The 22,938-nt window shown below is 40.6% G+C and overlaps 1 protein-coding gene across 7 annotated transcripts in view; it reads right to left on the reverse strand.

The window, feature by feature from the left end:
* Positions 1–1,153: 1,153 nt before the first annotated feature.
* The window catches only part of SLC20A2 (solute carrier family 20 member 2), a 105,067-nt gene continuing 83,282 nt past the window's right edge, over positions 1,154–22,938 (reverse strand). For all 7 annotated transcript variants that reach the window (XM_061177219.1, XM_061177220.1, XM_061177218.1 and 4 more), the window contains 3 exons: positions 15,108–15,293; positions 13,369–13,453; positions 1,154–2,598 (listed from right to left, as the gene is read on the reverse strand). In XM_061177219.1, the coding sequence (XP_061033202.1) occupies positions 2,434–2,598; positions 13,369–13,453; positions 15,108–15,293 (436 nt within the window). In that variant the 3' untranslated portion in view covers positions 1,154–2,433. The remainder of the gene's footprint in view (positions 2,599–13,368; positions 13,454–15,107; positions 15,294–22,938) is intronic.

The raw sequence follows: 22,938 nt of genomic DNA on the forward strand, positions 1-22,938 counted from the left end.
GCCAGTGTTTCTGGACTGATTTTCCATCTGGATGATCTCTCCATTGATGTCAGTTAGGTGTTCAAGTTCCCTGCGAATATTGTGTTACTGTCAGTTCTTCCCTTTATGTTTGTTAATATTTGCACTATGGATTTAGGTGTGCCTATGTTGGGTGCATATATACTTACAATTGTTATATCTTCTTGGATTGACCTTGGATTAATCCCTTGATCATTATGTAATGTCCTTGTCTTCTGTTACAGTCTTTGTTTCCATTTGTATGGAATATCTTTCTCCATCCTTTCACTTTAAGTCTATGTGTCTAGATCTTAAATGATTCTCTTGTAGGCAGTCACTGAGGGCCCAGTGTGGGTGTGACCTTTGTCCCACTTCATATCCAGGGCCTCTGCCACCCTGGCTGCGGGGCTGAGACAGCAGCCTTTCTCCCAGGACACAGCTTCCAAACTGACGCTGTGTCGTGCTGTTATTTTTCTTACAAAGTTTAGGAGGAAAGAGAACTTCTTGAATGCATGGTTTTAACAAAAGCAGGGACATGAAAGGCTTAAAATGCCATTTAAAAATCAGGGTGGGCAGGTTTCTTTGTGGAGAAGAACTGTTTACACCTGGCCAGCTCTCCTCACCTCTTACCTTCCCGGCTCCAGAAGGAGATGGACTCCTGCTGCAGAGACCGGAGGATTTTCCTTCTGAAGCTCCTGATGCTCCACGGAGCTGGGTTCTTGAGCTGCTTGAGCAAGAAGGGAGATAGGATGTGCTTTCCCGCTGGGTCCTCAGCTCTGGACGTGTGAGCTGCGGCCCCAACTCCCCTGAGTCTGGCTGACTTAAGAGCGAAGCGGGAAGACCGAGCAGAGTGTGACGGTCCCTTTAACAAAGGTCCCATGGGGGACCAGCCCTCCTGGCAGACAGCTCAGCACTGAAGGCTCAGTGTGTGTGAACGCACGGCAATTTCGGGATGCCGGGCTGTGCGGGCCATTCTTTCCTTTTCTCCCTCACGTGTATTTTCTACACAAACATGTACTAGTAGTAAAATAAGAGAAAAAAAGGTATTTGAAAAATAGAAGTAAACAAATTATAGCTTGTATTTTTGTGGAAACTCAATAAGAAACATTATATAGGTATTTAGAAAAAGACTTCAGAGGCAAACTTTTGAGGGGCATGTTTTTATTATAAATTTAATATGGTTGATTAATGAAAAATCACAATGAAGTACCGAGAAAATGTTTGTCAATATAAAAGTTTTAGCAGCATTTCCATAGTTTCAGGCTCTAGCATTAGTCACACTTCCTCCCGCTATCGAAAAAGAAGACGCCGGTGGGGCTCCAGCAGAACATGGCACTGCTCCACCTAGTGAAGGCCTCAAGGAAACCCTCAAGTCCAGTGTACTGACAGCTCAGCCCTCCCCACTCCTGAGCTTCCAGGATGTCAGGGCACTTGCCTCCGTGTCTGAGGTTAGAGGTCCATCCTTCAGGCTGCAGGGGAGGAGGGGGCGGAAATTTAAACTGGACTTGATATGTAGTGTCGATCACGCGTCCTCGCCGCTGTACCTTCTCTACACTGACAACAACGAAGGGCCAAGATCTGGCACGGGGCAGCGGTGGCAGCGTGGTGGCGGGGAGGGGGACTGGAAGTGGGACGTGCACATGCTGGGGGCTGGTGCCTCACCATACACCCTGCCCCAGGGCAGGTCAGAGCATGGTGGTCCTGCCGCATCCCAGGCTAATGGTAGGATTAGTGAGAAGGGGAGACAAACAGTATGAAAATATAATACTGGCAAACTATTCCCCTGCTTCTTTGGTACTTTCCAAACTTCTCTGATCAAAAAAGGATAAGGGAAGCACACCATTAAAAAATTACAGTTTTAAGTATTTACAGAAGCATTATGATATATTACATAATCAATACACAGTATATGAACAAATTCTTCAGTGAAAGCACTTGTGAACTCCTGTTCCAGTATTCAATAGCACACTGACACACATACACCTTCCCAAATGGGTATCATCCATCCTGTATCTCACTTACGTTACAGTATATTAAATGGGAAAAAAATACCATTTTCCAATCTACACTTTTCTTTTCAAAGGTTCTTAAAATTTGCCACTGAAATCAGTATGTACAAAGATTTGTTGAATATCGAATTCTAGGCAAGTGTCTCCACTCCCATTTCGAGTATGTCTGAAATAGCACTACCTATTATTCTATGTATACCATATATATTTAATATATAAGTAACCGCACCATGTTATATCACCACGATACCAGTTTAGTGCACATGATTATGTACAGTAGTCAAGTTAGCTCTGGACGACTCTACACCTAGGTGGGCTGTGTGGTTTGGAACATCACAGAGGGTCGTGGAGGCGCTGGCGGGAGACAGCACGCAGCGCCCACATGCAGCCCGGCCCATCCCTTGTTTACCGGCTGGAAGAGGACCAGTCACACGAACGGAAGGATCCCGTACACGAGCAGAGCCATGACAGCAGCACTGAACAGCCCCGCTACAGGCACGGTCACGAACCAGGCCACAAAGATGTTCCGGAAGAGGCGCCAGTCCACGGCCTTCCGCGAGCGAATCCAGCCCACGGCCACCACCGAACCCACCTGGAGGGGCACAGGCGTTTCAGAGTCAAACCAGAGGCGAGACACAGTCTACACACTCGACCGATGTTAAATGGCTAATCTCAGAAATAAACTACATCACAGGATTCCCAATTCTTCCCCCTAAATTGGATAAAAGCTTTTTAAAATACTTTTTAGATTTTAGGTACAATTATTTTAGGATTATTCCATTCAGAATATGGTTCTGATGCACTTTTCCACCTGTATTCTGCTCTATTTGAGTGGAAGCTTAGCCAACCAAATGTTTTCTATTTCCCCTGCACTTTATCAACTAGCGATGACCGCCCTCGTTTTAAAGATTCCCCAGGCAGGATACTGCTTATTACACTACGTGAGCCTGCTATAAGTACACAAGGAAATGGCAATAAAGTATCCTTCTCCTGGAATAACAGCATCATAAAATGTTGGAGCTGGAGACCCCTGCAAATATCTAATCCATCTAATCCCCGTGGCTCAGTTTGCAGAGAATAAAACATTTCCAGAGGGTTTGGGGCATGAGGAGATTTGTAAATCACGGCAGGTTGACAACTAGAACTGAGGCCTCTTGATCTTAAACTGGTTTTCTCCACTATCTCCAACTGCCTTGCAGTCCTTGTACTTTAGCTGATTAAAAAATTAATTAACTAAATGGAGCATAAATATAATTGGATCTAAACTGTCAATCATGCCTCACAAAATGATAGAGATACTTGAAAATCAGAACATTAACCTGGATTAAGATATTCTTCTGCACACTCGCAGTTCATTTTGTGATTTGTTGAAAATGTACAAGGGAAAAAACCCACAACTTTAAGTATCTAAAAATGGAAATCATGAGAAAGTACAAAGCCTGTAGCATCTCACGCCTCACTCAGGCTCTGGTGAAGCTCAGAGATGGGCCCTTGACGGTGCCCTTGGCCCCTGAAGATCTCCAGGAAACAGGCTTCGTCTCTACTGACCCACAAATACTTCAGAGTCAGAAGGGGCCAATGAGGTTCAAAGAGCAACTGGGGTCAACAGAAAAAATAAAATCCAACACTTTACTTGTTGATGGAAGCAAACTGGAACACCAAAACCAGCAGCATATTTAAAGGCAGTTAATCTGACATTTTGACAACCCAAGCCGTGATTAACCAGCGATTCCATACATCTCCAGGTAGCAACGAACAACCCATCGAAGGGGCATCAAAATGATCATTCTATGTAAACCCCTTGTCTATAACCAGTGTACTGCACGAACCTGATCATCCTGCTTAGCTGTTCCTAGCACACGCCAGACAATCGAGACTTTTCTACTGCAAAAGTACTAGCTAGGTTCTGCTGGTCCTCGAATATGGTCAGATCCACTAACACTAGTTTCCGAGATTAGACTCTCCTTGTTACCATCCCTCCAGGGCCTGTCCCTCTTCAGCACACTTCAGCTCGGCTCACACACAGAGAACATGCTCAAGTTTCAAGGTTATCTACGCCCTCTTCCTCTGTTAAAACATTTTTCTTAAAAAAGCATAAAAGTAATATCATATTATAGCAAGTTTATGTAATAGGAGTGGACAATTACCCCCTACCAGCGGGTTACCCCAAAACACCACTATTGTCATGTTTATATATCCCTTTCTACTATTGTTTATAAATATACTTTTATTTGTAAACAATAGGGTACACTTCCATTTCCTTTCTTTAAGAAAATAAGCATCTTCCCATAGTGCTCACAGCCTTCATGAGTATCATGTAAAATGGTACACCCTTTAGGTGGATGTACCTTAATTTATTTAAACATTTCCACTTTGCCTCTAATTTTTCCCTATTAGAAATAATTTCATGATTAATATATTCATTCATATAGCTTATATTTAGGCTTTAAAAAATAATATTCCCTGAAATGGATTATTAGTTACAGGGGGCATTTTAAAAATATCTTGAAATAATGTGGAAACTTAGAGAAAATCTGCAAGAACTCTCATACACCCCTTACACAAATTCACCAATTTTTAATATTTTGCCACAATCATGAAGAAACATTTTAGTACCACTGAAATATCCTGTTCCTCACCAACTGCCCGCCCACACCTCCCCCCAACTTCTGCTAAAGATTTAGCAATCCAATCTTTATTACAGGGGTTGCAAAGTGGTGATTTACCAACTCCTTTCCCATGTTATCAGATGGAATGTTACTTTGAGAAAGAACTCTTTCCTCTCCTAATGCATTTTAGGATCTTGATACCTACTGCCAAATCAGTTGTAAATGTACAAGGGCATCCATAATCTGTGAATTTCAGCACACTATAACAATCCTGTAAATCGTTCTCCTTTTGCTAATCAATCAACAAAACGTGTTACTGTTGCTTTTATTTGCATATCTTTAATTACTACTAAGGCTGAACTTTATTTATATATTCAATTTTACTCCCTCTAGTCTTTAGATATAAAAATTGTCCCTTCCATAAAGATGCAAAACATGACACCAAAGTATAAAACATGGGAGATGGGGGAGGAGTAAAAAAACGTAGAGCTCTTAGAATGTGTTGGAACTTCAATGACTATCAGTTTAAAACAAGTAGATATAGGTTGATGTATATGAACTACACGATAACCACAAATCAAAAACTTATAACAGATACACAAAAAGCAAAGAGAAAGGAAACTCAAGCATAACACTAAGGAAAATCATCAAACTATAAGGGAAGAGGCTAAAAGAGGAAGAAAAGAACAAAAGAACTACAAAAACAACCAGAAAACAAACAAAGTGGCAATAAGTACATACCTATCAATGATCACTTTAAACATAAATGGACTAAATGCTTCAATCAAAGACACAGGATGGCTGAATAGATTAAAAAAACAAGACCCATCTATATGCTGCCTACAAGAGACTCACTTTAGAGCTAAAGACACCCATAGACTGAAACTGAAGGGATGTAAAAAGGTATTCCATGCAAATGGAAATGAAAAGAAAGCTGGGGTAGCAATACTCATATCAGACAAAATAGACTTTAAAACACAGTCTATAACAAAAGATAACAAAGGGCATTATATAATGATAAGAAGGTCAATCCAAGAAGAGGATATAACATTTAGAGACATATATGCACCTAACATAGGAACACTTAAATATATAAAGCAAATATTAACAGACATAAAGGGAGAAACTGACAATAATACAATAACAGTGGGGGACTTGAATTCCCCACTTACATCAATGGATAGATTGATCATCCAGACAAAAAATCAGAAAGGAAACACTGGTCTTAAATGACACATTAGATCAGATGATCATCTATAGAACATTCCATCCAAAACCTGCAGTATATACATTCTTTTCAAGTGCACGTGGAACTTTCTCCAGGATGGATCACACAAAACTAGTCTCAATAAATTTAAGAAGATTAAAATTATATCAAGCATCTTTTTCAACCACAACAGTATGAAACTAGAAATCAATGACAGGAAAAAAAAATGGAAAAAACACTAAACAACAAAAGACTAAACAACCTGCTACTGAAAAACCAATAGGTCAATGAAGAAAGCAAAGAGGAAATAAAAAGATACCTTGACAGATAAATGAAAGTGAAAACACAACTGTCCAAAATCTGTGGAATGCAGCAAAAGTAGTTCTAAGAGGGAAGTTTATAGTGATACAGGCTTACCTCAAGAAACAAGAAAAATCTCAAATAAACAACCTAACTTTCCATCTAAAGGAATTAGAAAAGGAAGAACAAAGCCCAAAGTAGCAGAAAGAAGGAATAATAAAGATCAGAGAGGGAATAAATAGAGACCAAAAAAAAAAAAACAATAGAAAAGATCAGTGAAACCAGAGCTGTTTTTCTTCAAAAAAACAAAAACAAACAAACAAACAAAAACCCTGACAAACCTTTATCCAGACTCATGATAAAAAGAGAGAGGGCACAAATAAACAAAATTAGAAATGAAAGAGAAGTTGCAACCAATATCAAACAAGCATAAGAGACAACTACAAACAGTTATATGCCAACAAATTGGACAACTTAGGAGAAATGGATAAATTCCCAGGCACATACAATCTTCTAAGACTGAGTCAGGAATAAAAGATCTGAACAGACCAATAACTAGTATTGAAACTGAATCCGTAATCAAAAAACTCTCAATAAACAGAAGTCCAGGACCAGATGGCTTGACAGAGGAATTCTACCAAACATTTAAACAATTAATACCTATCCTTCTCAAACTATTCCAAAAATTGAAGAGGAGAGAACACTTCCAAACCTGTTTTACGAGGCCAGTATTACCCTGATATCAAAACCAGACAAAGATGCTACAAAAAAGGAAAATTACAGGACAATATCCTTGATAAATACAGATGCAAAACTCAACAAAACATTAGCAAACTGAATTCAACAATACATAAAAAATATAATACACCATGATCAAGTGGGATTTATTCCTGGGATGCAAAGATAGTTTAATGTCCACAAATCAATCAACAGGATACACCTCATTAACAAAATGAAGGATAAAAATCACATGATCACCTCAATAGATGCAGAAAAAGCATTTAACAAAATTCCACATCCTTTTATGATAAAAAAATCTCAACAAAGTTGGTATGGAGGGAACATATCTCAACATAATAAAGGCCGTTTATGATAAACCCACAGCTAACATCATACTCAATGGTGAAAAACTGAAAGCTTTTCCTCTAAGATCAGGAACAAGACAAGGATGTCCACTATCATTACTTCTATTTAACATCGTATTGGAAATCCCAGCCACAGCAATCAAATAAAAAGAGAGAGAAATAAAAGGCATCCAATTGGAAAGGAAGAAGTAAAACTGTCACTGTTTGCAGATGACATGATCCTATATTTAGAAAACCCTAAGGACTTCACCAAAAAACTGTCAGAACTAATAAATGAGTTCAGTAAAGTTGCAAGATATAAGAGTAATATAAAGAAATCTGTTGGATTTCCATACATTAATAATGAACTATCAGAAAGAGAAACCAAGCAAACAATCCCATTTATAGTCAAACCAAAAAGGATAAAATACCTGTGAGTAAATTTAACCAAGCAGGTGAAAGACCTGTACTCTGAACACTAGAAGACACTGATGAAGGAAACTGGAGACAACACAAATAAATGGAAAGATATCTCGTGTTCATGGACTGGAAGAATAATATTGTTAAAATGTCAACACTACCCAAAGCAATCTACAGATTTAATGCAAAGCCTATCAAAATACCCATGACATTTTTCACAGAACTAGAACAAACAGTCCTAAAATTTGTGTGGAACCACGAAAGACCCTGGATAGCCAAAGCAATCTTGAGAAAAGAGAACAAAGCTGGAGGTATCATGCTCCTTGACTTCAGACTACACTATAAAGCTACAGTAATCAAAACAGTATGTTACTGCACAAGAACAGACAAACAGTTCAATGGAACAGAATAGAGAGCCCAGAAATAAACTCACGCACTTATGGTCAATTAATCTATGACAAAGGAGGCAAGAATATACAATGGGGAAAAAACAATCTCTTCAATAAGTGGTGCTTGGAAAACTGGACAGCTACATGTAAAATAATGAAATTAGAACATCTTCTCACACCATATACAAAAACTCAAAATGGGTTAAAGACCTAAATGCAAGACCTGATGCCATAAAACTCCTAGAAGAAAACAAAGGCAGTACGGTCTTTGACATTGGTCTTAGCAATATTTTTTTGGATATGTCTCCTCAGGCAAGGGAAACAAAAGCAAAAATAAACAAACAGGACCTAATCAAACTAAAAAGCTTTTGCACAGTGAAGGAAACCATCAACAAAATGAAAAGGCAACCTACTTAATGGGAGAAGATATTTGCAAATGATATGTCCAATAAGGGGGGAATATCCAAATATATAAACAATTCATACAACTCAATATAAAAAAAGAAACAACCCAATTAAAAAATGGGCAAAGGACCTAAATAGGTGTTTTTTCAAAAAGACATATAGACGGCCAGCAGGCACATGAAAAGCTGCTCGACGTCACTAATCATCAGGGAAATGCAAATCAAAACCACAATGAGACATCACCTCACACCTGTCAGAATGGCTATCATCAAAAAGACCACAAATAACAAATGTTGGCAAGGATGTGGAGAAAAGGGAATCCTGGTACACTGTTGGTGGAAATGTAAACTGATTCAGCCACTATGGAAACCAGTATGGCAGTTCCTTAAAAAATTGGAAATAGAACTACTATATAATCCAGCAATTCCACTCATGGGTATTTCTCTGAAGAAAATGAAAACACTAACTTGAAAAGATATGTGCACCCAATATTCACAGCAACATTATTTACATACAAGAGCCAAGATATGGAAGCAACCAAAGTGTCCATCAGCAGATGAATGGATAAAGGAGAAGTACTGTGGCACAAGGGAATATTACTCAGCCATAAAAAGGAATGAAACGCTGCCATGTGCAACAACATGGATGAATCTGGAGGGTGTTATGCTAAGTGACATAAGTCAGAGAGACACAAATACTGTATGTTTTTACTTATATGTGGAATCTAAAAAATAAAACAAATAAATATAACAAAACAGAAAGAGACTCACAGAATCGGAGAACAAACTAGTGGTTACCAGAAGGGACAGGGGTAGGGAGAAGGGTAAGATAGATGAAGGGGATTAAAAGGTACAAACCACTAGGTATAAAATAAATAAGTTATAAGGGTGTAATATACAGCACAGGGAATATAATCAGTATTTTAATAATAACTTTGTATGGAGTATCATCTATAAAAATATCAAATTACTATGTTGTACACCTGGAACTACTACATTGTAAGTCAACTATAATTCAATTTAATAAACGCCAGCTAAAATAACATCATAATAACATAAGAAAAGTCTCTTCATGTATTTTGCCCATTTACATATTGGAATCTAAATGTGTCTCTTATTTGTTTATGTGGTGTTTAAATAAATATTAACTCTGATATTTAATGCAAATACTTTCTCAATCCAGTATTTTGCTTTCACTTTTAAGTTTCTAATTTCATGCAATATGCTACGCTTTTCTTCTGTGATTTATCCTTAGCTTGAATATTTAATTCTCATTTATTTTAAATTTTCTAAAATAAAATTCTATTTTATTCTAAATTTTAAAATAGTTTAAAAACATCAAGCCATCAGATATATGTTCAGGTATTTTGAGAACTGTGGGTCTACTTTTATTTTTCTAGGGTGATAGCCAGTTACTCAACTTCACTTATTGGTTAAAATTTTCCTGCCCCAAACTATATGCTCATATATACTAGGTTCTATCTCTGGTCTATCTACTTTTTTATACAAGTATCTAATTTTTTATTATTGTGGTAAAATACATAATGCAAAATTTATCATTTTAAGAATTTTTAAGTGTACAATTAAGTGGCATATAGATCCTCATTGTTTGGCAGCCATCACCACCATTTATCTGCAGAACTTTTTTGTCATCCCAAACTGAAACACTCTGCCCATCAGCCCTCCTTCCCCCCCCACCCTCCTGCCTCCTGTTTCCTTGTAACAGACTTCCTATGTGGTGAGGCTACTCCCTCTTCATCGCTTTTCTTTGTAGATCATTTTGTATTCTTGCTAATTTAACCCACCAAATTAACTTTAGCCTTATTTCGGAAAGTTATGAGAAAAATTTGGTTGGGCTAGTGTTTGAGGACTTTCCCACCCAATGACACAGTGTGTCTCACATTCAGGTTTTCTTTTACCTCTGAGCAAAGCTTTGTGCCTTTTTCATGTACATCATTCACTTTACTAGGGTTTTCAAATGTCTCTTTGGCATGTATTTCAACAGATGACCGTATGTTGTTTTCTAATGGATTGCTGAGCCGTGTGATATTGAAGATGTCTGTAAACACCCATTTGTTGAGCCCTGTGAGGGGCCAGCCCTGCATAGGCACCAGCCCTGCCCTGTTCAGAGCCTGCATTCTGATAATCCAGGAGATCAATGTGGTCCTGCTGAAACGTTCCTTCATGATATTGTTGATGTCATTTACTAGCATCTTCAAGTTTTAAAATCAACATTCATATGTAAACACAGCTTTCATTGTTTGTGATGTTTTTAATCAGGTTTCGGTATTAGGGTTATTCAGTATATGTTTTATAGACCAAACTGGAGAGTTTCCTGTTTTATTTTGTTTTTTTCTCCTATATTATGGAAAGTTCATATAATGTGAGAATTATCTATTCTTTTAAGATGGAAAAGATTAGCCAGTGAATCCATCTACAACTGGAGTCAGCAGTGTCCTCCTTTTTGCCTTTTCAGGTGAGAAGAATTGTTTTTGGAGAACTTCCTTAATTTCTTCCTATTGCTCTGGTCAGGTTTTCCACTTTTTTTCTACTTTTTGTGTCACATTTATTTGTCACGTATATTTTTGCAAAAAATAATTCATTTTACAGAGGTTTTCAAATCCTTAGCATACAGCTATATGGTTTTATATTTAATAATTCTCTCCCAAATCTGTTATGATGACTTTCTCCTTTCTAACTTAATTCCCCTCCCTTCCTTTTCTAAGAATTTGATGTTATTTTATTAGTAAACACTTTCCTCTCCCCTTTTCCTTCACTAGTTGTGTTTTTAAATTTATTTTGCTTTTATATCCTTCTTGCTGTTTCCTGAGAATTTTTGTTGTTCTGAACTTTTTATAAAATACTAATCGGAATGTTTGGTTCTTTTATTTTCCCTTTGCTCCATTAAAGCATGTAAATGTATGAATTTTTATCTGAGCATAAGTTTGCTATGTATACACACATGGACACACAATTATTTCTTTTCTCTTTTCCAAGAAAGCTATGATTATGATTTTTAAACTCCTTGATTCAACTGTTACTTAAAAAGAGCATTTAAAAATATCCAAGGGGATACTTCCTTTTTTCAACATATATTTTTAGTTTAATTTATTTGGGATTAGAGATTCTGTAGAATACCTGTTCTTATTTTATAAATTTAGTTGTGATTTTTATTGTGGTCTTCTGAATTTATGACAAATTTTTATAAACGTTTCATGATACTTGACAAGAAGGCATAAAAATTTGATATATATTTATTAATTATACTGCTATAAATCTATTCAAATCCTTTATATTCCTAAGTACTTCTGTCTTCTTCATTTGGCACAGACTTGGACACATTAATTTCTGAGTTCTAACAGCTTTTGCCTTATGTTTTTAGTTGTTATGTTATTTGGATCACAAGGGGCCCAGGGTCCCATGTCTTCACTACTGATGAGGTCTTTTGTTGATATAAGGTGGTATTCTTTGCTGCGTTCCCACTTGCCTCTTAATAAGTTGAGTGTGTTTCCAGATTAAGTCCATCACCAGGCAGTAACAGCAACAGGACTACTGAGAAGTAGGGGAACCAGACAGCATCGATATTACGAGTCATCTAAGGTAGCCCTTTCATCTTCCAGATTAGAAACTGAAACCTAGAGGCTAGTGGTCCTATTTGTACTTATTTTTTTAATTGAAGTATAACTGATTTACAATGTTGTATTAGTTTCGGGTGTACAGTAAAATTATTCAGCCATATATATATATTTTCAGATTCTTTTCCATTATAGGTTATTACAAGATATTGAGTATAGTTCCCTGTGCTATACAGTAAGTCCTCGTTGTTTATCTATTTTACATATAGCAGTGTGTATCTGTTAATCCCATACCCCTAATTTATCCCTCTTCCTCTGTTACCCCTTTGGTAACCATAAGTTTGTTTTTTATGTCTGTGAGTCTGTTCCTGATTTGTAAATGAGATCATTTGTATCATTTTTTAGATTCCACATATAAGTGATATCATATGATATTTGTCTTTCTCTGTCTGACTTACTTCACTGAGTATGATCATTTCTAGGTCCATCCATGTTGCTGCAAACGGCATGATTTCATTCTTTTTTTATAAGCCTTTCACATTTAGCGGTGCTTGTTTACAGACACACTGGTTGGAGTTTTCAGGCTGTGTGTAAATGGAGAGCCCATCGCCGTCTTGGTCACTGCGGTACGCTTGGTGCCCAGAGTGGGAACAAACAAGCTTTTCTTGAATGACAGGAATCTACGAACCTAGGAAAATCTGCAAGTCGCTTTTGCTTTGTTAAGTTGTTGGTGGGTATATTTGTATACAGGGGGCCCATTGCAGATATTTTAGAATTCCTCCAGGTACTGGGCAGCCCTGGGTTACGAGGCCTGGGTTCCAGCCCCAGCCCACCCTGGGGGTCCTTGGGTAACTCCCTGAAACTCGCGGGGCCTGTTTCCTCTTCCTTCATCTTTAAGGTTCCTTGTGGCTCCAACAGCCCAGGACTAGACAAGGAGTTCCCTCTCCCACTGAGTTCTAGAGCACATGACAGTGGTTAATATCATCCGGAATTGACTTGAAGGCAATTGAGTCGCTTCGACCACCTTATAGAAGAAAAAAGAACTGATACAACCGTGTCTTACGATTCCATGGAAACGATTTCTGCCTACCTCTGTCCCCCAGTCAACTCCTGGGCCCCTGGGCCTACAAACATGGTTCGTGGACGCGCAACCTCAATGCAAAACCCACCGTGGAAACAACGAGAGAACCAGGCCATGTGGAAGGAGGGCGAGCTCCCGCCGGGCACGCGTGGAGCGGCCAGGTCTGCGGGACGGGAGGCGACCCGAACCGCTGCCGGCGGGAAGGGCCGGGAGGGGCCGTCTGAGAAGGCAAACGCCCCCGGGAGACGCCGCCGTGACTCTTCCACCGACCGCGTGCCGAGCGCTGCCCCAGCTCCCCTGGGCGCCGGCCTACCTTGCAGTGCGTGGTGCTGACGGGCAGCCCGACGTTGGAGGCGGTGACCACGGTGAACGCCGAGGCCAGCTCGATGGTGAAGCCGCTGCGGAGGAGACAGGGGAGGCGTCACGGGCGCCGCCAGTGGCTCGCCGGCCCCGGGTGCCCAAGCCTCACCAGGACGCTCCTTGGGTGGACTGCGCCCCAGGGCATCAGCAGAACCAGGGACTGCGGCATGGCGGCAACGTGGCACCAACGCTTGGCGTGAGGCTGCTTGCGGCCCGAAGCAGCCTCGTTTTCCCGGTATGTTTTCAAAAACCACACCCTGTAGGAGCTGGGTCAGAAATTCCTGCTGAGCCGAAGACGGTGAATTGTCACGTCTAAAGTGGCGCAGGGAAAACTACGCTCTCATTTTTAAAACGTGTACGTATCATAAAGGAGTGAATTTTTTCTCAGATCACTAATTTTTCTTCAAATCAATCTTATAAGAGAATCTTTCATTAAAATGACTTTCAAGGGGGAAAAGATCTCTTACAATAGGTAGTTTCAAGTTTTAGTTGTATTTGGAAAGTTCTCCTGTGAATTTGTTATTTAACCAATAGCTCTAAAGCAGTGGTCCCCAACATTTTTGGCACTAGGGTCCGGTTTGGTGCAAGACAGTTTTTCCACAGGGGGATGGTTCAGGCGGTGATGTGAGCGAGGGGGGGGGATGGTTCAGGCGATAATGCGAGCGATGGGGAGGTTGGTTCAGGCGGTAATGCCAGCGATGGGGGGGAATGGTTCAGGCGATAATGCGAGCGATGGGGAGGTTGGTTCAGGCGATAATGCGAGCGATGGGGAGGTTGGTTCAGGCGGTAATGCGAGCGAGGGGGGGAATGGTTCAGGCGGTAATGCGAGCGAGGGGGAGGTTGGTTCAGGCGGTAATGCCAGCGAGGGGGGGGATGGTTCAGGCGGTAATGCGAGCGAGGGGGGGATGGTTCAGGCGGTAATGCGAGCGATGGGGAAGTTGGTTCAGGCGGTAATGTGAGCGAGGGGGGGATGGTTCAGGCGGTAATGCGAGCGAGGGGGGGATGGTTCAGGCGGTAATGCGAGCGAGGGGGGGATGGTTCAGGCGGTAATGCGAGCCAGGGGGAGCGATGGGGAGCGGCAGATGAAGCTTCACTGGCTGGCTCGCCCTCACCTGCTGCTCACCTCTTGCTGTGTGGCCTGGTCCCTAACAGGCCGCGGACCGCTGCCGGTCTGCGGACCAGGGGTTGGGAACCCCTGCTTTAGAGGATACACACTGGAAGGACCATAGGAAACCACGTGGGAGTCTCCAAACCCCACCCCCAGGCCATGGGCACCCCTCCTACCGGCTTAGCCCAGGAAGCAAAGGATGTAGAGTTAAACCTTGAAGGGCAGCAGGGGACAGCTGCTTTCAGCCAGCAGGTGGAGCTGGTGAGTGGAGGATTTTCGGGAAAGGCAAGCCCAAGAACCCTTCTCTCCCTCCCCACCTGCTCTCTGGACCTCAGGCGGGGTAAGGGCAGTGGGAGTGTGGAAGGGGAACGGGGTGTGGGCGTGGCTGCAGGTGGATTCGCTTTTTCTCTTCCCATCCCGCCCACTCCCGCCCTCACCTCCATGCCACCGTGGACGGGGGCTGAGCAGTGCATGAGGGTGACGGGTGAGGATGGCGCATGGGGACCCCACTGCAGACCCGGCTGTGCAGAGAGCCACGCTGGGACGTCCAGACACACCCACTCCGCGCCGCCCTGGCGGCTTACCTGGATGGCGTGATGGGCGTGAGGTCCTTCCCCATGGTCTGGATCACTCTTCTCCCCCAAACCCAGAGGCCTGTACAAATTCCAACCCCTCCGTAAAACAGCAGCCAGACGGGAGTCACTGCTTCTTGTAGGACCGCACCTTGTTCATAAATCAGCCACAGAGCTACCAGGGGACCAATGGCATTACTGGGAGGAAAAAAGAGGTTAATTGTACAAACATCGTACATGCATACAGATGACGCTGTACATGACATGCAGGGACTTCTCTTCTTGAGAACAGCCCGTCTGTCGCATTTGTGGCTTGCCTATGTAATCTACAGGTGATAAAAATGATTTAGTAACTTTTTTGGTTGTGGTTTAAAAAAACAGAAAGTTTACCATCTTGACTATTTTTAAGTGTACAGTTCAGTAGTGTGAAGGATATTCACACTGTTGTGACACAGGCCTCCAGAACTTTGCATCGTGGAAATCTGAAACTCTGTACTCATTAAATAAGAATTCCCTTTGCCCCTGCCCCACCCCCGGTAACAACCGTTTAACTTCGTCTCTGAGTTGGAGTAGCTCTGCGAGGTTTCTCCGTAAGTGCAAGCATACGGTATTTGTCTTTTTGTGGCTAGTTTATTTCACTTAGCATAACGCCTTCAAGATTCATCCATGTTGTAGCATATAACAGAATTTCCGTCCTTTTTAAGGTGGAATATTCCACTGTGTGTGTGTGCATATACATACACACACACACACACACACACCATATCTTGTTTAGCCATTCATCTGTTGATGGACACTGGGGTTGCCTCCACATCTTGGCTATTGTGAATAGTGCTGCTGTGAACATGGGTGTGAAAATGTCTCTTTGAGACCCTGCTTTCCATTCTTTTGGGTATATGCCCAGTAGTGGGATTGCTGGGTCATATGGTAATTCTATTTTTAATTTTTTGAGGAATCTTCAGACTGTTTTCCACAGTGGTTACACCATTTTACATTCCCACCAACAGTGCACAAGAGTTCCAATTTCTCACATCCTTGCCAACACTTTTGTTTTTAGAGTAGCCATCTTAATGGTTGTGTGATTTGTTAATTTTTTTTTTTTTTGTGGCTGTGTTGGGTCTTCGTTGCTGTGCACGGGCTTTCCCTAGTTGCGGTGAGCAGGGGCTACTTTTTGTTGCAGTGCGCGGGCTTCTCATTGCGGTGGCTTCCCTTGTTGCGGAGCATGGGCTCTAGGCGCACGGGCTTCAGTAGCTGCGGCATGTGGGCTCTAGGGCGCACGGGCTTTAGTAGTCGTGGCACGCAGGCTCAGTAGTTGTGGCTCGTGGGCTCTAGGGCGCAGGCTCAGTAGTTGTGGTGCAAGGGCTTAGTTGCTCTGCGGCATGTGGGATCTTCCCGGACCAGGGCTCGAACCCGTGTCCCCTGCATTGGCAGGTGGATTCTTAACCACTGCGCCACCAGGGAAGTCCCTAATTTTTTTAAAGTACTGAAAAATCACAAGAAGTGGACACAAGTTCTTTTTTTTCTTCTTTTCTTTCTCTATTTCTTTCCATTTTCACTGCCAGCACAGCTACTAACATTAGCTACCAATTTGGGGCAGCTGTGCCAGCCTCCCCACTATGGGATCACAAACATTACTGCTAATCATTAGTTCTCAGGCCCACCCCTTAAACTGGCTATTGTCACTCCCATTTTACTGATGAGAAAACTGATGCCAAAGTCATGTCACTAGCAGGAAGCAGAACTGGGATGTGAGCTTAGGACTCACTCAGGTGCTTACCCCTCCCCCCAGACCCCCTATCATCACTCAGGCCCTTGGCAGGCATGCACTGACTTTTTGGGGGGATGCCACAGCTTTTTTTTCTTTTTTAAATTAAGACTTTATTTCTTTAGAGAAGTTTAAGATTCATAGCAAAACTGAGGGGAAGGTACAGAGATTTCCCATATACCCTCTGGTCCACACATGCATAGCCTCCCCATCATCAACATCCCACCAGAGTGGAACATCTGTTACAACCGATACTGACACATCAGAATCATCTGAAGCCCATAGTTTACAGTAGCGTTCACTCTTGGTGTTGTACATTCTATGGGTTTAGACAAATGTATAATAAATGACATGTATCCATCATTAGGGTATCATACAGAGAATTTTCACTGCCCTAAAAATCCTCTGTGCTCTACCTATTCATCCCTCCTCCCCACCCCAACCCCTGATCTGTCTCCATAGTTCTGCCTTTTCCAGAAAGTCATATAGTTGGAATCATACAGTATGCAGCTATTCATGTTGGCTTCTTTCATTCAGTAATATGCATTTAAGGTTCCTGCATGTAATTTCATGGCTTGATAGCTCATTTCTGAATAGCTGAATAGCATTGTGTAAATGTACCAGTTTTTATCAATCCACCTATTGAAGGACATCTTGGTTGCTTCTATGTTTTGGCAATTTTGAGTAAAGCTGCTATAAACATCCATGTACAGGTTTGTGTGTGGATATAAGCTTATTAGGATAAATACCAAGGAGCACGACTACTGGATGGTATAATAAGAGTATGTTTAGTTTTGTAAGAAACTGTCCCACTGTCTTCCAAAGCAGCTGTACCATTTGTATTCTCACCAGAAATGAATGAGAGTTCCTGTTGCTTCACATCCTTGCCAGCACTTGGTGTTGTCAGATCAGTTGACTGTCATATTTATGTGGGTCTATTTCTGGGCTCTCTATTCTGTTTCATTGATTTATCTGTCTATTCTTTCACCAGTACCATGCTGTCTTGTTACTGCAGCTTTACTAGCAAGCTTGAAGTCGGGTAGTATCAGTCCTTCAAGTTTGTTCTCCTTCAATTTTGCGTTGGCTATTCTGGGTTTTTTGCCTCTCCATATAAACTTTAGAATCAGTTTATCAGTATCCATAAAATAACTTTCTGAGGTTTTGACTGGGATTGCATTGAATCTATAGATCAAGATGTGAAGAACTGACATCTTGGCAATATTGAGTCTTATCCTTGAACATGGAAAATCTCTCCATTTATTTCATTCTTTGATTTCATCCATCAGTTTTACAGTTTTCCGCATATAGATCCTGTACACATTTTGTTAGATTTATCCCTAAGTATTTCAAGGTGCCAGTGTACATGGTACTATTGTGTTTAATTTCAAACCCCACCTGTTCTCTGCTAATATGTAGGAAGTGATTGATTTTTGTATATTAACCTTGTATCCTGCGTCCTTGTTATAATTGCTTATTAGTTCCAGGAGTTTTTTTTTTTGGTCAGTTCTTTCAGATTTTCTACATAGATGGTCATGTCATCTTCAAACAAAGACAGTTTTATTTCTTCTTTCCTAATCTGTATACATTTATTTCCCTTTCTTGTCCTAGTGCATTAGCTAGAACTTTCAGTACAGTTTTGAAAAGCAGTGCTGAAAGGCGACATCTATGCCTTGTTCCTGATCTTAGTGGAAAAGCTTTCAGTTTCTCACCATTAAGTATGATATTAGCTGTAGTTTTTTTGTATTTTTTATCAAGTTGAGGAGTTCCCCTCTATTCCTAGTTTACTGACAGTTTTTATCACGAATAGGTATTGGATTTTGTTAAATGCTTTCTTCTGCATCTATTGATATGATCATGTGACTTTTTCTTTTTAGCCTATTGACATGATGGATTACATTAACTAATTTTCGAATGTTGAACCAGTCTTGTATACCTCAGAGAAAGCTCACTTGGTCATGCTGGATAATTCTCTTTATACATTGTTGGATTCAATTTGCTAATAGTTTGTTGAGTTTTTTCTTCAGCGAAGTTCATAAGAAATACAGGTCTATAGTTTTCTTATAATGTGTTTCACTGCTTTTGGTACTAGGGTAATGCTGGCCTTACAGAATGAGTTAGGAAGTATTCCTTTTGCTTCTATCCTCTGAAGGAAATTTGTAGACAAGTATAATTTCTTCCTTAGATATTTGGTAGAATTCATCAGTGAACCTATCTGGGCCTGGTGCTTTCTGTTTTGAAAGGTTATTAATTATTGATTCAATTTCCTTAATAGATATAGGCCTATCAGATAGTCTATTTCTTCTTGTGTGAGTTTGGGCAGTTCTGTCTTTCAAGGAATTGGTCCATTTCACCTAGGTTATCAAATTGGTTATTCATAGTATTGCTTTTATACTATTTTGTAGTATTATCCTTTTAATGTCCATAGGATCTATAGTGACGTCCCTCTTCCCTTTCTGATACTAGTAATTTGTGTTCTTTTTCTGTTAGTTAGCCTGGCTAGAAGCTTATCAACTTCATTAATATTTTCAAAGAACCAGCTTTTTGTTTCACTGATTTTCTCTATTAGTTTTCTGACTTCAATTTCATTTATTTCTGCTCTAATTCTTATTATTTCTTTACTTCTGCTTACTTTGGATTTAATTTGCTCTTCTTTTCCTATTTTTCTAGGCTGGAAACTTAGATTGATTTTATTATTATTTATATTATTATTATTATTTATTATTTACTGATTTTATATTTTCCTTCTTTCCTAATATATGAATTCAATGCTATAGATTTTCTTCTAAGCACTGTTTTTGCTGCTTCCCACAAATTTTGATGTGCTTTCATTTTCATTTAGTTCAAATATTTTAAAATTCCTCTTGATATTCCTTCTTTGATCCAAGTGTTATTTAGAAGTGTGTTGTTTAATCTCCACATATTTTGGGATTTGCCAGTTATCTTTCTGTTATTGATTTCTAGTTTAATTCCATTGTAGTCTGAGAGCACACACCGTATTAGTTCTACTCTTTTAAATGTGTTAAGGTGTGTTTTATGGCCCAGAACGTGGCCTATCTTGCTGAATGATCCATGTGAGCTTGAGAAGAATGTGAAGTCTGCTGCTTTTGGATGAAGTAGTCTACAGATATAAGTTACGTGCAGTGGACTGATGGTTTGTTGAGCCCAACTATGTCCTTACTGATTTTTTGCTTGCTGGATCTGTACATGTCTGCTCTGTCTGAAATTAATACAGTTATTCCTACTTTCTTTTTATTAGTGTTAGCATGCTATATTTTCCTCCTTCCATTTACTTTTAACCTATATGCATCTTTATATTTAAAGTGGGTTTCTTGTAGACAACATAGAGTTGGGTCTTATTTTTTGATCCACTCTGACAATCTCTGTCTTTTAATTGGTGCATTCAGACCACTGAAATTCAAACTGATTACTGATATAGTTGGATTAATATCTACCAGCTCTGTTAGTATTTTCTACTTGTTGCCCTTGTTCTTTGTTCCTATTTTTGTCAGCCACTTTTTTTTTTTTTTAATATTTATTTATTTGGCTGCGCCAGGTCTTAGTTGCGGCATGCAGGATCTTTAGTTGCAGCATGTGGGATCTAGTTCCCTGACCAGGGATTGAACCCGGGCCCCCTGTATTGGGAGCGCGGAGTCTTAACCACTGGGCCACCAGGGAAGTCCTGCCTTTCGTTGTTTTAATTGAGCATTTTATATGATTCCATTTTCTCTCCTTTCTTAGCATATTGGCTATACTTCTTTTGCAAACGTTTTTTGTGGTTGCCCTAGAGTTTGCAATATACACTTAGAGTTAATACAAATTCACTTTCAAACAAAACTATACCACTTTACAGGTAGTGCAGTTACCTTAAAATTTAAAAAAAAGTCCTAGTTCCTCCCTCCCATCCCTTGTATCATCGCTGTCATTCATTTCATCTAACGTAGGCATATATAAGCACACATACACACACACACACACAAAGTTTTAATTCAACTGTGGCCTGAAAGCAGACATTGTATCATTTCTATTTTTTAAAATTTGTTGGGACTTCCCTGGTGGCGCAGTGGTTAAGAATCCGCCTGCCAATGCAGGGGACACAGGTTCGATCTAAGCCCACGCGCCACAACTCCTGAGCCTGCACTCTAGAGCCCACGAGCCACAACTACTGAAGCCCGTGTGCTGCAACTACTGAAGCCCGCATGCCTAGAGCCCATGCTTCGCAACAAGAGAAGCCACCGTAATGAGAAGCCCGTGCACCGCAACGGGAGTAGCCCCAGCTCGCCGCAACTAGAGAAAATCCACGTGCAGCAACGAAGACCCAAAGCAGCCAAAAAAAAAAAAATTTGTTAAGATGTGTTTATATATTAAACTATATATGTGTATATATGTATATATGTATATATATATACATAAACATATATAATTGAATACATTGTTGGTATTATTGTTCTGAACCAAGTCTTATCTGTTAACTCGGTTAACAATAAGAAAAATTTAAGGTTTTTTACCAACACTTAATCCTTCTTCAATGCCCTTCCTTATTTTATGTAGATCTGAGTTTCTGACACACATTATTTTCCTTCTCTCTAACGAATTCCTTTTAACATTTCTTGCAAGGCAGGTCAACTTTCAACAAATTCCCTCAATTATTGTTTGTCTGAGAAAGTCTTTATTTCTTCTGAAGTCTTCATTCACTTTTGAAAGATAACTTCACAGGCTGCACAATTCTAGTTTGGTGGGATTTTCCCTCAACACTTAACTTATTTCACTCCACTGTCTTCTTGATTGCAGGGTTGAGGGGAAGTCAGATACAGTTTTTATCTTTGTTCCTCTATATGTAAGGTAGTTTTTTTTTTCCTGTGGCTCCTTTCAGGATTTTTTTCTTTATCTTTGATTTTCTGAAGTTTGAATATGATGTGCCTAGGTGTACTTTTTTTGGTATTTATCCTGCTTGGTGTTCTCTGAGCTTCCTGGATCTGTGGTTTGGTGTCTGACATTAATTTACAGAAACTCTCAGTCACTGTTGTGACTCAGTCAAATATCTCATGTGTTCCTTTCTCTCTTTCTTCTCCTTCTGGTCTTCTCTTTATGCATATGCTACACCTTTTGTAGTTGTTCCACTGGATATTCTGGATATTCTGTTCTGTATTTTTTCAATCTCTGTTCTCTTTGCTTTTTGAGGATTTTATTGACATATCCTCAAGCTCAGAGACTCTTTCCTCAGCCGTGTCCGGTCTACTAATGAGTCCATCAAAGGCATTCTTCACTTCTGTTACAGTGTTTTTGATCTCCAGTATTCTTTTTGGTTCTTTCTTAGGATTTCCTTCCCTCTGCTTACCTTGCTCATCTAATGGATGCCTACTTTATCCATTAGAGACCTCAGCATATGAATCGTAGCTGTTTTAAATTCCTCATCTGATAATTCCAACATCCCAGCCAAGTCTGGTTCTGAATTTTGCTCTGTCTCTTCAAATTGTGTTTTTTGCCTTTTGGTATGCCTTGTAAATTTTTCTTGATAACCAGACATGATGTCCTGGGTAGAAGGAACTGCTGTAAATAGGCCTTTAGTGATGTGGTGGTAGGTCTAGGGATGGAGAAGCCTTCTGTAGTCCTTTGATGAGGTCTCGGTCTCTCAGTGAGCCTGTCCCTCTGGACTGTGAACTTCACAAGTGTTTCTCAGTTTTTGCTTCCCCCTTAAGTGGGACAGGATGGCTGGAGGTGGGTGCTGCCCTTCGCCCAAGTGGAAGGTGAGGGAAGTCTGGAGTGTATTTCCCCTCCCCAGGTCACTTAGGCTGTGGTAGTCCCCCTGCAGGCTGGGCTCTGGTGACCTGGTTTCCCCTGGGAGCATGCCTGGTTAAGCACACAGTTGCTCTCTTCTGTCAAATGCTTTCCCTCCCCCGACAGGAGCAGGAGGGGATTTCTCCTCCCCGATATTCACTGTGAGGACCTGGTACAGCTCTTGGACATAAAACTCACAATCTCATGGGGTCCCCCTACCATGGGTCCCCTGGAGCCTCTAACTCTCTACTTGTCCCCCCTGAGCCTCCAGGGTCCATCATTCCAGTCCAGGTTTCCCTGGTT

This window comes from Eubalaena glacialis, chromosome 20 (genome assembly GCF_028564815.1).
Source record: "Eubalaena glacialis isolate mEubGla1 chromosome 20, mEubGla1.1.hap2.+ XY, whole genome shotgun sequence".
NCBI classification, from domain to species: domain Eukaryota; kingdom Metazoa; phylum Chordata; class Mammalia; order Artiodactyla; family Balaenidae; genus Eubalaena; species Eubalaena glacialis.